At 43.1% G+C, this 15,863-nt stretch overlaps 2 protein-coding genes across 7 annotated transcripts in view; one reads left to right on the forward strand and one right to left on the reverse strand.

The window, feature by feature from the left end:
• Positions 1-11,417, reverse strand: part of VPS41 (VPS41 subunit of HOPS complex) — a 179,557-nt gene extending 168,140 nt beyond the window's left edge. For 2 of the 6 annotated variants that reach the window (XM_030551381.1, XM_030551378.1), the window contains exons 1-2: positions 11,333-11,417; positions 4,645-4,683 (exon numbers count right to left, since the gene is read on the reverse strand). In XM_030551381.1, coding sequence (XP_030407241.1) covers positions 4,645-4,683; positions 11,333-11,353 — 60 coding nt within the window. In that variant the 5' untranslated portion in view covers positions 11,354-11,417. Of the gene's footprint in view, positions 1-4,644; positions 4,684-8,585; positions 10,950-11,332 lie in introns of those variants that run through there. The other 4 variants (XM_030551380.1, XM_030551379.1, XR_003998896.1 and 1 more) reach the window with 3 other exon arrangements.
• Positions 11,418-12,749: 1,332 nt separating this feature from the next.
• The window catches only part of POU6F2 (POU class 6 homeobox 2), a 439,608-nt gene continuing 436,494 nt past the window's right edge, over positions 12,750-15,863 (forward strand). The window contains exon 1 of the mRNA XM_030551384.1: positions 12,750-12,816. The gene's annotated coding sequence lies outside the window, so the exon portion shown is untranslated. The remainder of the gene's footprint in view (positions 12,817-15,863) is intronic.

Consider the following 15,863-nt stretch of genomic DNA (forward strand, 5'->3'; position numbering starts at 1 on the left):
AGATATATTGTTTGCCCACCATATCATGGAAGAATAAATAGTAGACTGTCTACATAAGTAAAAGCTCATAATACCCCATATATATATATAATATGAAATAAGAGTAAATTGTAGTGTAGTTACAAAGAAAGATCTGCTACAATTGCATAGTGTTGACACAAAAAACTACCACCATCATCACTGAAAGGTTTGCTGAATATGAGGATATGTACTACCTCTACTAATTTATACCTATATGCTTTAGACATTCTAATTCAAAACAACTGGAAAACATTAAAACAAATTTAAATGGCCTCAGGAATTCAATTTACGGGATCAGGGGAAACCAGATTTGCAATGAAGAGCTGTGTGACACCACACAGGCAAAACAGTTATTTTTGCAAAACATCACATCTGAGATCCATTGTGATGCTCTGCCATTGATTCTGGTCAAACAGCATCTTAACATTCATTAAGGAACAGTTAACTCAAAGCAGACCATGCAGGTGGGCAAATTATTAGCAGTATATTTTCATTTGTTAAGAGCGGACAATGTGTTCAGTTTTGACAGACATACAAAATGGAGAGAGTCCTTGTCTCAAAAGCTTACAATCTAATAGAAAAAAAAAAGACAGCAAAATGGTGCTGTGAAGTCATAGCATGGACTAACAGAAGAGAGTTTTCTTCCTTGTGTGCACACAATTCGGGGGAAGTGGAGGAGGAATGGTTCAAAGAGGGATTTGCAGTCCATTCTAACCCTATGATTATTCATTCACTCTTCCCACACCACAGAAGAAGATTTTTGCAAGAAGTTAAAGCTTAACATGGGTAATTACACCTTAATTCCTCTGATAAAAGTGCTAATCATTTGCAATTGCGCCTTACGCCCAAGAATCTCAAAGGGATTAAAGCTAACATCAATAGTCTGCCATTAATTTTGTAATTAATGTAGTGGTAACTGCCGATAATAAATCAATGTATAAACCAACATACAGAGAATTAAAATGGTTTTCCCTAGTCATATAGGTTAATCTTGCCACTGGTTCAATTAGTCCAGTCCTCTGCTATAACCACTAGATAACACTGCCTGTCAATCCCAACTCTAATCTCATAACAAGGTATTATGTTTAGTATGAAAAAAGAGTGAACACACAGGGACACGGACAAACTAATCCATGACCATACACATTTCACATCAAGAGAATTAAAGCAGAAATTCACCACACTTAGTCTTCATGCGTTTGAATGGCCAGCATATATCACTGATGATTATGCCGGAATGATCATAGGAAATGGTTTAGTCAAAGATGTGGACCTCTAGGCATGGACATGTTTCACTAGTTCACTCCAACACATTTTAGATATTGTTTCCAGGCTTCTTGTAACAGCTAAATAATTAAAGACAACCCATCACTTGTCTTTATAGAAAAGAACATAAGAACGGTCAGAGTGGGTCAGACCAAAGGTCCATCTAGCCCAGTATCCTGTCTTCTGACAGTGGTCAATACCAGGTACCCCAGAGGGAATGACCAGAACAGGAAACTACCAAGTGATCCATCCCCTATCACCCAGTCCCAGCTTCAGTCAAAGTGAGGCTAAGATACCATCCCTGCCCATCCTGACTAGCAGCCATTAATGGACCTATCCTCCATGAATTTATCTAATTCTTTTTTGAACCCCGTTATAGTCCTGGCCTTCACAACATCCTCTGGCAAGGAGTTCCACAGGTTGACTAGGTGCTGTGTGAAGAAATACTTCTTTTGTTTGTTTTAAACCCACTGCCTATTAATTTCATTTGGCGAAAGCATAATTCTTGTGTTGTGAGGAGTAAATAACACTTCCCTATTTACTTTCTCCACACCAGTCATGATTTTACAGACCTTTATCACATCCCCCCCTTAATCCTCTCTTTTCCAAACTGAAAAGTCACAGTCTTATTAATCTCGCCCCATATCCCTAATCATTTTTGTTGCCCTCTGAATATCCAATTCCGATATCTCTTTTTGAGATGGGGCAACTACATCTGCATGCAGTATTCTAGATGTGAGAGTACCATGGATTTATATAGAAAATATCATATTGCCTCTAGTTACTCCTTTCTTAATGATTTCCAACATTCTGTTCGCTTTTTTGACTGCCACTGCACATTGAGTGGATGTTTTCAGAGAATTATCCACAATGACTCCAGTATCTCTTTCTTGAATGGTAGACCCCACCATTTTATATGTATTGTTGAGATTATGTTTTCCAATGAGCATTATTTCGCATTTATCAACACTGAATTTCATCTGCCATTTTCTTGCCCAGTCACCCAGTTTTGTGAGATCCTTTTGTAACTCTTCACAGTCTGCTTTGGAATTAACTATCTTGAATAGGAACCAGAATTAGGATTTGATCCTTTAGGTTCTTTCATACCTTCCCAACAGGACTGAGAAGGAGGTGGATATTACTCTGTGTATTTATGGACTAACATAAAGGTGCACTGCCATAAACTGGTTGAAAGATTTTGATATGAGTAATTTTGACAATCGTTTGAACCAAATTTAACTAAGGGGAAAAACTGTGAAAGTATAGATAAAAATTGCAGTCTGTTTTTTGCCCAGCTCCATCTTCAACAATTATTAAGGCTACGATTATGTCACAGAGGTCACAGAATCTCTGACTTCCCATTGTCCTCCGTGACATTTTCTGTCCCTGGATTGGAGCTTCTAGACAGCCCCTTCCTGCCCCGAAGCTCCCAGCCCCCACTCCAGTGGGAGCATCCTGCAGCTGTCCAGCTGGGGTAGGGAGACACCCCCCCATAAAGCTAATCAGCTGTGACAAGCAGCTAGGGGACCCTGCAGTTCCCAAGCCTTGGTAGGCAATGGGAGACCCCCAAGAGCACCTTGGCACGAGGGGACCCCGTAGCCGCCCAGCCTCACGGGCAGAAGGACCCCGCAGCTCTGACTCCCCACAGCAGCAGGAGATCCCAGAGCTCCCACTGACTGCAGCAGTGGGGGACCTGGGAGCCCCAGGAGCAGTGAGTGCTGAACCTGCCTCTTCATTTTGTCAGGGATATTTTTAGTGAAGATCAGGGACAGGTCACAGGCTTCTGTGAATTTTTCATTGCTTGTGACCTGTCTCCAACTTTCACTAAAAATATCCCTGACAAAAACTTAGCCTTAATAATTATTTATGCAGTGCTGTAAACATGCATGGTGCTTTAGAAAAGTAGACAGATGAGATCCCTTTCCCAAAGAGCTTTAAAACAACAAAACACAAAAACACAGGCTAACAGTTCAGATTCAGGAGACTGAGAAAACAGCACTAGAGAGCAGGTTACTGTTGTGCATAATGGGTTGCATCAGCACATAGCTGAGCTACATCCCATGCAGCCCTATCTCCCATCACTATCACGGGCCAATCAGATCCAGGGGCGACAAAATTCCAGGAGTTTTGCTTCCCAAGACTGAGTCATGAAAGCCCTGTCTCAGGTAGCTGCTTCAACAGCAGCTGAAACTACAGGCAGAGGGAGCGGGACAGCAGAAGGAGGTACGAGGTTGCTGAAGTCAAGGAGTGAAAATACCACAGCATTCCCTTCAGCCAGGAAAGAAGGAGAAAATCCAGCCCAGGATAAATACAGCCATCACAGTCACCAAGGGAAGGAGAGTTCGGCCCAGCACAGGGGACTCAAGCCCTCCTGACTACAAACTCACTCAACAGGAGAGTCAAGACCACCAGCAAGATCCACTAAGGGACTTGAAAGCCTAACCACAGCCAGTGCCTGAACCCTAGATCCCAATCTCCAGTGTAGTTAACACCCCTAGGTGAAAAGCAATGTTTCTATCACCACCATTTCATTCTAGTTTTGAGCATTGGGAGCCACTTTAAGCTATCTAATCGATAATGGGTGAAAGTCATCCACATGCTCAGGCAATGGCATGATAGCATCTGTCCACCACCTTATGAAGTGAGCTTGGGAGAGCACTGCCACCTATTCCACTCACTTTCCCCGTCCGCAATTTGACCTTTGTGTCTACATACAATGCAAAAATTAGACTAAGTACTATACATTAGACTTCCACAGTCGCATCCAAGAACTAAGTTTGGATGTACTGCACTGGCATAAGGAGAAAAGACTTGGATTCATTTCAGCTCTCTTTCCTCTGCTCACCCAATAACACCGCCTGAATACTTACATTCCTTTGATGGTGCAAACATTTCAAGTCGATAGACCAATCTTATTTCAAAATATGATCTGACAAACATTTGCTGAATAAACTAAGACTAAATTTAGGCTCTGAAATCATTAAAAATCAGTTGCATTTCTTTAATGTAATATACTATATAGAAATGACATTGTCAATCACATTTTCATTTGTTTAAAGCAGAAATGCCTGAATTTAAAGTTTAATCTTCTAACATCATTCACTTTATTAAAATCTTGTGATCCCAGGCTTTAATATCAAGTTTTATTTTTATTTCTTTTTAAAGGGTACACTTTCACTATTAATTTGCCCACAGCTCAAACCATCTGTTAGAGAACAAGCACAGCTTCGCTTGCAAATAAGCGGCTGCCAAAATAGAAAAACAAAAAATAAAACAAGACCGAACCCCCCCCTGCATATTGACAAAAATGCAGTTTAAACACAACAACCGTGAGGCCTTACCTGTACACAGCCTTACCTCAGAATCATCCGTAGATTCTTCATTAGACCTGATTTCCTGAAAGCGATAAAAAAAAGCATGAAGAAGAAAATTTAACATATGTGCAGAGCAAATTATAATTATCTTTACTTTTTTAATGCTACAAGCCTTCTTATTAGAGGCAAAAAGTCAATAGAGTTTCAAGTGATTCTGAATGTGTCACAGATGAATGATTATCTTTTCTGCTTTTCTTGTTTATTCATACTCATTCTGTGTTTAGGACTTGTAATCTGGTGCCACACTGAGGGTATGTCTACATCTACAATTTTGCAGCACTGGTTGTTACAGCTGTATTAGTACAGCTGTATAGGGCCAGCGCTGCAGAGTGGCCACACTTACAGCAACCAGCGCTGCAAGTGGTGTTAGATGTGGCCACACTGCAGCGCTGTTGGGCGGCTTCAAGGGGGGTTCGGGGAACGCGAGAGCAAACCGCGGGGAAGCAGGTCTCCTTCCCCAGTTTGCTCCACTGTTCCCCGAACCCCCGTGCAAGCAGGTCTCCTTCCCCGCGGTTTGCTCTCGCGTTCCCCGAACCCCCTCCCCGCAAGCAGGTCTCCTTCCCCGCGGTGTGCTCTCGCGTTCCCCAAACCCCCTCCTCGCAAGCAGGTCTCCTTCCCCGCGGTTTGCTCTCGCGTTCCCCGACCCCCCTCCGTGCAAGCAGGTCTCCTTCCCCGCGGTGTGCTCTCGCGTTCCCCGAACCCCCGAGCAAGCAGGTCTCCTTCCCCGCGGTTTGCTCTCGCGTTCCCCGAACCCCCCTGCAAACCGCGGGGAAGGAGACCTGCTTGCTCGGGGGTTCGGGGAACGCGAGAGCACACCGCGGGGAAGGAGACCTGCTTGATTACCAGAGAGGCTTCCTCAGGTATGCTGGGATACCTGCTTATTCCACGGAGGTCAAGAAAAACGCTGGTAAGTGTCTACACTTGATTACCAGCGCTGGATCACCAGCACTGGATCCTCTACACCAGAGACAAAACGGGAGTACGGCCAGCGCTGCGAACAGGGAGTTGCAGCGCTGGTGATGCCCTGCAGATGTGTACACCTCCTAAGTTGCAGCGCTGTAACCCCCTCACCAGCGCTGCAACTTTGTGATGTAGACAAGCCCTGACAGTCAGTAGCACTGGTTAACTGTAATGCTACTGTTGGCTACCCTAAAGCAGACAGGAACTAATACCACATCATTCCAGAAATGTGCATCATCTAAGGCTCTAAGCAATAGTCTGGTGCTTGTGAAAGGTTTTCCTTCACCAGCACTGGGCAATCAATCTTGCAAAGCAATATCCAGCATCTCAGCCTGCGGGACAGAACTGCATGCTCAAATTATCCACAGGCCAACTTCTGTATTTAGCCACTATTTGGCCATTAATTCATTGGCTTATTCTTAACTGGTTAACTCTTTTAAACAGTTTCCCAGAGAATTCTAATGATGATGCATATTAAATAATAACTCTTCCACTTATGCACAATTCAGACATAGTGCCTTGCTCAGATCTGCCAAGAAACTGTGCCTTTAAAACATCTGCCTTTCAAGACAATGAATCTTACCATCCTACAAAAAAGAGAAGAGCCTACTCTTGCTAATCTCTCACCTGTCCACTGGTGAAATCTGCTGATGCCATGCCTCCTCAAAGAGGTCAGCAAAATGAAGATTTACTTAACGTATTTATAGTTATCAATAGCAATAAAAGGTTACAACTAATATGCTGACAGCAAACGTAAGCATTTTCACAACAGCCCATGATATAAACGAAGAACGAACAAAAGAGAAAAAGTATTTCAAATCTTATAAAGTAATATTTTGACTATAAGATATTTAGGTACAGCATTTCATGAGAGACAAAGTTACAGACAATGAGAAAAGAGATGAAGGGGAAAGAAAATCTAATTCTGATGATTACCAGTATTTCATCTTTAGTTTGTTGGTCACATATATTTATTTTCGTGCTATAAAAATGTGTTTTTGTAACCTTTAAGCACATAGCAAATGCCTTCTCTGCACGATTGAAGATCACTTTTAGTAACCAAGCAAAACAGTTTAGAGAGGGGAAAAAGTCACATTTCCATTTACTGTTAGTGACTCCATACAAGGCATTACCATGCTTACAGTCATCTGCCTTTCCAAGCTTTATTCACTACAGCCAGACTCACCACTAAAATATTGTTTATTTTCTGTTCAAGTCACGGCATGGGGAAGGGCAGAAACAACGTACTATAAAATGGGGGTAGAGGTGAAAAAAGAAAGGAGGAAAATCCTGACATTCCTTCAAGTGGAGGTTTGAAATATTTTTTGCCCATTGTCTCACGTCTCTTGGAAATGGTACAGAAAGCTCAATTCAAGGAGCAGAAATTCCAATCAAAACATTTAGTGAAAGCATTTTGCAAGTTACAGTCAGTATCTTAAAAGAAATTCCATTCAATAAAATATTTAAGTCCTAAAAATATAGAACTAAATTATGGTGACATGCAGAGCACTAAACAAGAGACATGAGTTGAACCACTGTACAGCACAAGGTGCAACACAGAATTTATATTGCACTACAGTATGTTATTAGATTTAGAAATGGAGGGACTGCCTTTGTTTCATGTACAGCACTAAGCACATCATCAGTAATTAATAAGAGAAACTATATGAGAGTCACAGTTCTGATATTCTCAGTATTCCCAAAAGGTTTCCCTCTTCCAAGAACAGAACTTATAAACCGAAGAAGGTATATAGTACAACAACAATGAACGACTGTGACTCTATGAATGAGAGTAACTAGGGCCCCAGTCACACAAGCAGTAAGTTCCACATGGGCAGATCCCTGTGCCCTCATGGGGCTTCATTTCAGCCAATGAGGTTCCACAAAAGCCCAGAAACCCACCTGCACAGCATAGCTCCCAAGATATGGGCAAAAAAATACCAGGACATATTGTGCTACATCACAAAGGACTTCAGAAGTTGACTCAAATCACTTATCTATGTAAATGCCATAAAAGTGATTTTACTTAGACGGGCACTCAGATACCATTGAGATGAATGCTATTAATAACCTAAACACACAGTACATACACAAGGGGAGGAAAGCCACACAAGCATATAGTCTACATCCAGGGGTGCAATATTATTTCTAAAATTTACAGCTCTAACAGTTTCTTAAAGGAAATGCTGAACAAAAATTAAAAAGGAAATCTTGGTTTGGGAAGCTAATGAACAGACTCTGCATCACCAGATGGGATGTTGGCAGTGTTTTGGGATGTTTAGAATTGACAGGTACTCTGCAAGGAGCTACTCTGAAAAGCTTTCTGCCTGACTTCTCCCATTCCCACAGGTAAAACTGGAATAGTAACCGCAATCATGACTACAATGGGGTTTTGTTGGGATGGGATTTTTAAATGATGAACCAAGAAGATTATCCCAAATTCTATTTTTTATTTTTAAAATAGTCTCCTAACTGTGAATAGAAAATCCCTGATGAGTAGGTGACCAGAATCCCAAACAATGACCTAATAACTATCACTGGCAGGCCTCTCACACTTTGGGGTGGAAGAGGAATGAGGGGAAGGTCGAGGAATTAGCAGTGGTATTGTATATTTCAGCCAATTGATTTTCAAGAAGCCTAAAAATGCAGAAATGATACACAGATGAGAAAACTGGGGAAATTTCAAAGAATTCCTAACCAGTATAGTTAACTTCTGATTTGGCAGGCTTGATAATGCATCTCATCAAATGCAGACTTCTATCTACATTGTTGTGGGAGGGTTTTCCCTTTGCACTACATGCCATCAACTGACTTTAGGCCTATAACTTAGATAGGCAGGGAAGGAGAATCACAAAACCTAAATTCCGATGAAAGTTCACCTGCATGCACACACTATTTATAGTTCCTCTCCAGTGGAGGGAAACCCAAACATAAATCACTGCATCTTCTACATGCGAAACTTACCTTAAGCAAAAGTGAAAAGACCACTCTCATATGATAGTCCATAGGGAGAGAAATGCAAACAATTAAATCAGACTGTTTTAATAATCAAAAGATGTTAATTAATAAAAAGTAAGGATTTTTAATATGATACTTTTATATTTGAATGTGCCTTCCTGGGGTGCACTAATTATAGATTTTAGTGACTGAGACAATGGAGAGAATACAAAGGAAACTGCCTCGACCAACAAAATTCACAATATTGTAGAGGAGGTGTATATCTGATATGCAACCTATAAATATCAACATTAGGACCAGCCTCCTTCAGATAATTTAAATTTCTCCATAGTTACGAAGTAAATCCCAGGAAAATAGTTCTCCTAAGCTTTATTATGCCCAACAAAAAGACACCAGTCACACTGCCTAATAAACTGACAAAAAGTGTGTGTGGCAGTGGAGAAGATATGGAAAAGCCAATTTTCTGAAGCCTTTAAGCAAATTATATTTATAGCTATGAAACTGCTATACTTGGGCTGAGAAACTTTTTCTTAAATCTATTTTATTCTTGTCTCACGTACGGGAACCACCCAACCCCAAACCATGTTCCATGGAGAGAGTCCTTCTGAGCTGAAAAGTACTATGTGTAACAGGTATATTAAAAGAAGGTCTAGAACAACCAAATTTTCAGCTGCCTCCCAGAGAATATCCCACCCTTCCCCATACTCATTCCCCAGCTTCCAGAAGAAAATCTCTCTCCCAACCAATTCGGATGAACTCATTTCTTTCTTCCACCTCTGCATTCTTGATCTTCTTCTGAAGTGAAACAGCCCGCATGCAACAATCAGCTGTGTGCTCACACATGCTACCCTGACATTATTACATCTGTCCCCAGATTCCAAAGATCCTGCCTTAAACCCTACCTGCCAGGGTTTATTGTAACATATTACATTAAAACTAGGCCCCACTCCTGCCCACATTTAAATGTATAACTTTACACAGGAGTAATCCCACTGACTATACACTTAAATGTTGACAGGACTGGACCCTACACATAGACTACTGCCTATTACACTATTTGAAAGGCTATTACTGAAATGATTACCACTTTTCCTTGAGTCACATACTAAATTCTAAAACTGCTGCACACACAGGCGGAGAATGAGGTTCTTCAGCCTCAATCTTGCCAGGAGCTCAGCACATGTTGACCCCTGGACTCACTTCAAAGAGGCTTCAGGCATGCAGAGGGTTTGAAACATTCAAATTGCTATTGTGGAGGAGACCTGAAATACATCTAGTCCAGAATCCCTGTCTGCCACTACTACTAGATAATTCTAAAGTGCAAGAACCCTGCAATAAGCAGGCATGGGATAATCTGCTTCCACCCCTCCCCGCCCCATTAGGTTTCATCCTGATATCCAATAGTTAGAGACTGCCTTAAATTCTAAGGCATGAAGTTTAGCATCTCTTACCCCCACCCCCCAAAAAAGTTATCAGTTAAGATAACTCTGGATATTCCGGTTATACATATAAATGTCCAATCCTTTATTGGATCTTGCTAAATTCTTGGATCTGTCAATACGTGCACTACACTGGATCAAGACCCTAATGACTATCAAAAGTTTGTTTTGTCATTTGAAGATTTAACATACTTCCTTCTTTGCCCTCAGAATATAAATGTTGTTTTTTTAAAGAAAAAGAAAAAACATTTAAAGGAAACATAGCTCTGGTCTACACCATGGAATGACCATGAAAGAGATTAAATTTTGGACAAACTCTAAAGACAGGTTTCCCTGTACAATACAGTTCCCAAGAAGAGGATTTTCTCATATAGGGTAATATGACCAATTATAAAAGTAATTTTAAACAAATTGTTGGTATATAATATTTAAGAATAGCTCCAACCCAAAAGTCACCAATAATCTTCTCTTTAAAATAATTTAAGAAACCATAATATTGTCTCCTCATACCCAACTGATTGAGACTGATTTGAAATATTACTAAAAACTTAAACAAAAGCATAGCCACCAAACTCAATCAATAAGAATTTGATATAACTAATAAATGAGTGGTATTTAATATCCAATAGCTTTATAGAAGTCAAACTAGTGCAGCGGGTGATTTCATGCTCATAAATCTGGGACTTTAAGCTATTTTTATGTGAAAATGAATGAGACTACAATATTGATTCTGAACTTTTGACAGAGATTAACAGGGTTTCAGCCTCAGCATTAAATGCACTCAGGACCACACTGTGCTGGCATCTTCAAAAAAAGATACAGAATCGCCTGCAAAATTGTGCACTAACCCTTTACACCTCTCCTGTAGCCACAAAGCCCTCCAGTTCTGCTTCCCACAAACATCCATTTCCCAATTCTACTCCTGCTGCTCCTCCCCTCATCCCCTCCTGCTGTCCCTGCCCCCCCCCACAACCCTCCCCATCCCTCCTGCTGCCTCTGCCCCCACAGCCCTCCTCCCCATCCCCATGCTGCCTCCACCCCCCATAACCCTCCCCCGAGTCCCCAGCCCTCCCACTGCCTCTGCTCCCCACAAATCTCCCCCAGACCTGTCCTCTCCTGCTGCTGCCCCCTACAGCCCTCCCCCAAATCCCCTCCCCCTGTTGCTGCCGCCCCCCCGAAGCCTCTCTCTTGCCCTTCATCGACTAGAAAACGCAGTAGTGTCTCCGCTCCCGTAGGCTAACTCCTCCGCGAACAGCAAACACTGGGCTCCCCCTGCGCAACTGGTAGTGCTCGCTGCGCCGGCACAGCCTTTACCTTCTTCTCTGCTTCCGCCATGGTGCAGCCACCTGACAGTCATGTGAGAGGCCGCTGGAAGTCAGAGGGCCGTGGAGGCAGTTTGGGTAATGTAGTTTTTCTACTTCCTCTGCTTCTGCTGGGGTTAGGGCTCGCAGGGAGGCCTCTGCACCTGTGCCTGCCTCACTGGTGCACAGGCAACACCAGACCTTAGTGCAAATGTCTTCACTTCTTGCACTGCTAGCCACAACCATTGAAAGATCAGGAGCTAGGCCCCAAGCAATTATGAGATTGCTTTAATAATTACAAGTGATTAGAACAATAATAAACCTGTTGTTATTTTGTTGTGGTTTTTAAACCGTTAGGGCAAACCTGGCATTTTCATTTTTTTCTCCTCAACCATGAAGGCTAGAAACTTCCTATTTTAAAATGAAAACTTGAGACCCTGATCTGTTGACATGATTTCAGAAGGTGGGAGTTTAAGAAAAACATCAATTAGGAGACTTAAAATTTAATGAAGCGAGCAGGAATCCTGCCCAGTTCAGCAGGGATTAAAAGTTGTTGCTATCTAACAGAAGTTTAGTAGCCCATATATGAGATGAGTTTGACAAGTTACAGCTCCCATATCACAAACTCACCCCCATGCTTTGCATTGGATTGCAAGTTCTTCAGGTCAGGGACCAATTTTTACTATGTGTTTGAACAGTGTCTAGCACACTGAGGCCCAGCTCTTAGTTGGTTTCACTAGTGAGAGCTCCTGAAGCTGGGACCAAAATCGCCTTCCTCCAGTATTGCCAACTCCCATTATTTTTTTTGCTAGTGATATGATTTTGGCTGTGCTAGAGGCCAGTAGGGAGAGAAGTGAAGCTCTCACTCTCTAGCAAATTTGAGTCCTGCCAGTGAGAGAGCCCCCTATAAGAAGCTATCTACCACATTTGCCCACTGCTTGGGGCAGGGCAACCAGTCAGAGCTGCTGTAGGAAGAGCACACTCTCTTTCTCAGTGACCACCTAACTGTGGTGTTTAGATGCTACATGTGATTATTAGAACTGGGAGCACTGGCTGCTGGGAGTCTGAAAGGACAGGAAACACAAAGGAGCGGGGAGCAGTTGAGGAGGCTGAGTGAGAGTTACAGAGGGTGCAGTAGTAGCTTGGTAAAGAGGTTTCTGCTGTAAAAATGAAGTCCTGTTGAAGCTTGTTAATAACTTGCCTGGTTGATAAAACACTAACACCATTCTCACAAGAGGGGAAGGGGGAGCAAAAAATCCAACAGCTCAGCATAGCTTTGCTGCTCTCTCTTTCCTCTCCCCACTGTGAGCAATGAGGACAGTCCCTCTGATCTCCCCACTTCCTGTCTGCAATACCTGGCCATGGAAGGCACAGTGGAGGGTGGTGAAGAGACCTTGGAGTTGACACACCCCCTCCAGCCTGGAAGGACTCAAGGGACCCTGCTGCAGCCCCCCTCAGTCCTGAGAGAGGGAAGTGAAGCATCCAGGAGGAGCAGAGGTGAGGCTGTGGGGGTAAACTCAGGGTGCTGGGGCCTAGATGGGACAGAACTGATTTAGGGGAGGTTGAACTAATGGGGCAGGGGATGAGCTGAATGGGTGCAAGGGGAGATGGGCTGCACTAATAGGGGAAAGAATAAATTTCTGAGCAGGGAACAGGCAGATGTCCGAGTGAGAGTACGTGCAGCAGAAGTCAAAATCACCTGACCAATAAAACTGGGTGAATGGGCAGCACTAATTGTCACACAGACTAGGGTGGACAGAATGTGTTCAAAAATCAAAAGAGCACAACATAAGCTTTTTTAAAATCCCATGATTTTGGTGCCAATCTCATGATATTTTGGAGTCTCACTCATGATTTTTGATCTGTTGAAACAACCTAGCTTCTGCAAATTTAGAGCTGCTGTGAAGAAATGCAGTGTCAGTTATCATTTTAGAGTTACTGTAAAGAACTTTATACCTTCAGTTGGCAATGCAAGAGTCAAGATGTCTCTTCTGTACCTGTATATATTTAAATAATTTTCCTCCTTAGCTATAAAAGTTAAATGTCTATTTTATTTTATTTTTAAAAGAGTTGCCTCTTTGAAACTTTTAAGCTAAATGCATCCTAGAATACTTAAGTATCAGAGGGGTAGCCGTGTTAGTCTGGATCTGTAAAAGCAGCAAAGAATCCTGTGGCACCTTATAGACTAACAGACGTTTTGGAGCATGAGCTTTCGTGGGTGAATACCCACTTCCTCAGATGCATGTAGTGGAAATTTCCAGGGGCAGGTAAATATATGCTAGCAAGCAAACTAGAGATAATGAGGTCAGTTCAGTCAGGGAGGATGAGGCCCTGTTCTAGCAGTTGAGGTGTGAAAACCAAGAGAGGAGAAACTGGTTCTGTAGTTGGCAAGCCATTCACAGTGTTTGTACAATGCTGAGCTGATGGTGTCAAATTTGCAGATGAACTGAAGCTCAGCAGTTTCTCTTTGAAGTCTGGTCCTGAAGTTTTTTTGCTGCAGGATGGCCACCTTAAGGTCTGCTATAGTGTGGCCAGGGAGGTTGAAGTGCTCTCCTACAGGTTTTTGTATATTGCCATTCCTAATGTCTGATTTGTGTCCATTTATCCTTTTCCATAGAGACTGTCCAGTCTGGCCGATGTACATAGCAGAGGGACATTGCTGGCATATGATGGCATATATTACATTGGTGGATGTGCAGGTGAATGAACCGGTGATGGTGTGGCTGATCTGGTTAGGTCCTGTGATGGTGTCGCTGGTGTAGATATGTGGGCAGAGTTGGCATCGAGGTTTGCTGCATGAATTGGTTCCTGAGCTAGAGTTATTATGGTGCGGTGTGCAGTTACTGGTGAGAATATGTTTCAGGTTGGCAGGTTGTCTGTGGGCAAGGACTGGCCTACCACCCAAGGCCTGTGAAAGTGTGGGATCATTGTCCAGGATGGGTTGTAGATCCTTGATGATGCGTTGGAGGGATTTTAGCTGGGGGCTGTATGTGATGGCCAGTGGAGTTCTGTTGGTTTCTTTCTTGGGTTTGTCTTGCAGTAGGAGGCTTCTGGGTACACATCTGGCTCTGTTGATCTGTTTCCTTATTTCCTTGTGCGGGTATTGTAGTTTTGAGAATGCTTGGTGGAGATTTTGTAGGTGTTGGTCTCTGTCTGAGGGGTTAGAGCAGATGCGGTTGTACCTCAGTGCTTGGCTGTAGACAATGGATCGTGTGATGTGTCCGCGATGGAAGCTGGAGGCATGAAAGTAGGCATAGCGGTCGGTAGGTTTTCGATATAGGGTGGTATTAATGTGACCATCACTTATTTGCACCGTGGTGTCTAGAAAGTGGATCTCCCGTATAGATTGGTCCAGGCTGAGGTTGATGGTGGGGTGGAAGCTGTTGAAATCGTGGTGGAATTTTTCCAGAGTCTCCTTCCCATGGGTCCAGATGATGAAGATGTCATCAATGTAGCGTAGGTAGAGAAGGGGCGTGAGTGGACGAGAGCTGAGGAAGCGTTGTTCCAGGTCGGCCATAAAGATATTGGCATATTGTGGGGCCATGCGGGTGCCCATAGCAGTGCCACTGATCTGGAGATATATATTGTCATCAAATTTGAAATAGTTGTGTGTAAGTATAAAGGCACAGAGCTCAGCAGCCAGTTGTGCTGTGGCATCATCAGGGATAGTGTTCCTGACAGCTTGTATTCCATCTGTGTATGGGATGTTTGTGTAGAGAGCCTCTACATCCATGGTGGCTAGGATGGTGTTTTCTGGGAGGTGACCAATGCATTGTAGTTTCCTCAGGAAATCAGTGGTGTCACGGAGATAGCTGGGAGTGCTGGTGGCATAGGGTCTGAGTAGAGAGTCCATATATCCAGACAGTCCTTCAGTGAGAGTGCTAATGCCCGAGATGATGGGGCGTCCAGGATTTCCAGGTTTGTGGATCTTGGGTAATAGATAGAATAACCTTGGTTGGGCCTCTAGGGGTATGTTGATTTCTTCTGGTGTTAGTGTAGGGAGTGTCCTGAGTAGATGCTGTAGTTTCTTAGTGTATTCCTCAGTGGGATCTGAGGGAAGTGGCCTGTAGAATTTGGTATTGGAGAGTTGTCTGGCGGCCTCCTTTTGGTAGTCAGACCTGTTCATGATGACAACGGCAACTCCTTTATCAGCCTCTTTGATGATAATGTCAAGGTGGTTTCTGAGGCTGTGGATGGCATTGCGTTCTGCACGACTTAGGTTGTGAGGCAAGCGATGTTGTTGTTCCACGATTTCTGCCTGTGCACGCCGGTGGAATCATTCAATGTATAGGTCCAGACTGTCATTTTGACCCTCATGAGGAGTCCATGTGGAGTTCTTCTTCTTGTGCTGTTGGTGGGAGGGCACCTGTGTATCAGTGCACTGTTCAGTGTTGTCCTGGAAGTATTCTTTGAGTCGGAGACGGCGAAAGTAGGCTTCCAGATCGCCACAGAACTGTATCATGTTGGTGGGGGTGGCAGGGCAGAAAGAGAGTCCCCAAGATAGGACAGACTTTTCTTCTGGGCTGAGTGTGTAGTTGGATAGA

Source organism: Gopherus evgoodei, chromosome 2 (genome assembly GCF_007399415.2).
Source record: "Gopherus evgoodei ecotype Sinaloan lineage chromosome 2, rGopEvg1_v1.p, whole genome shotgun sequence".
NCBI lineage: Eukaryota > Metazoa > Chordata > Testudines > Testudinidae > Gopherus > Gopherus evgoodei.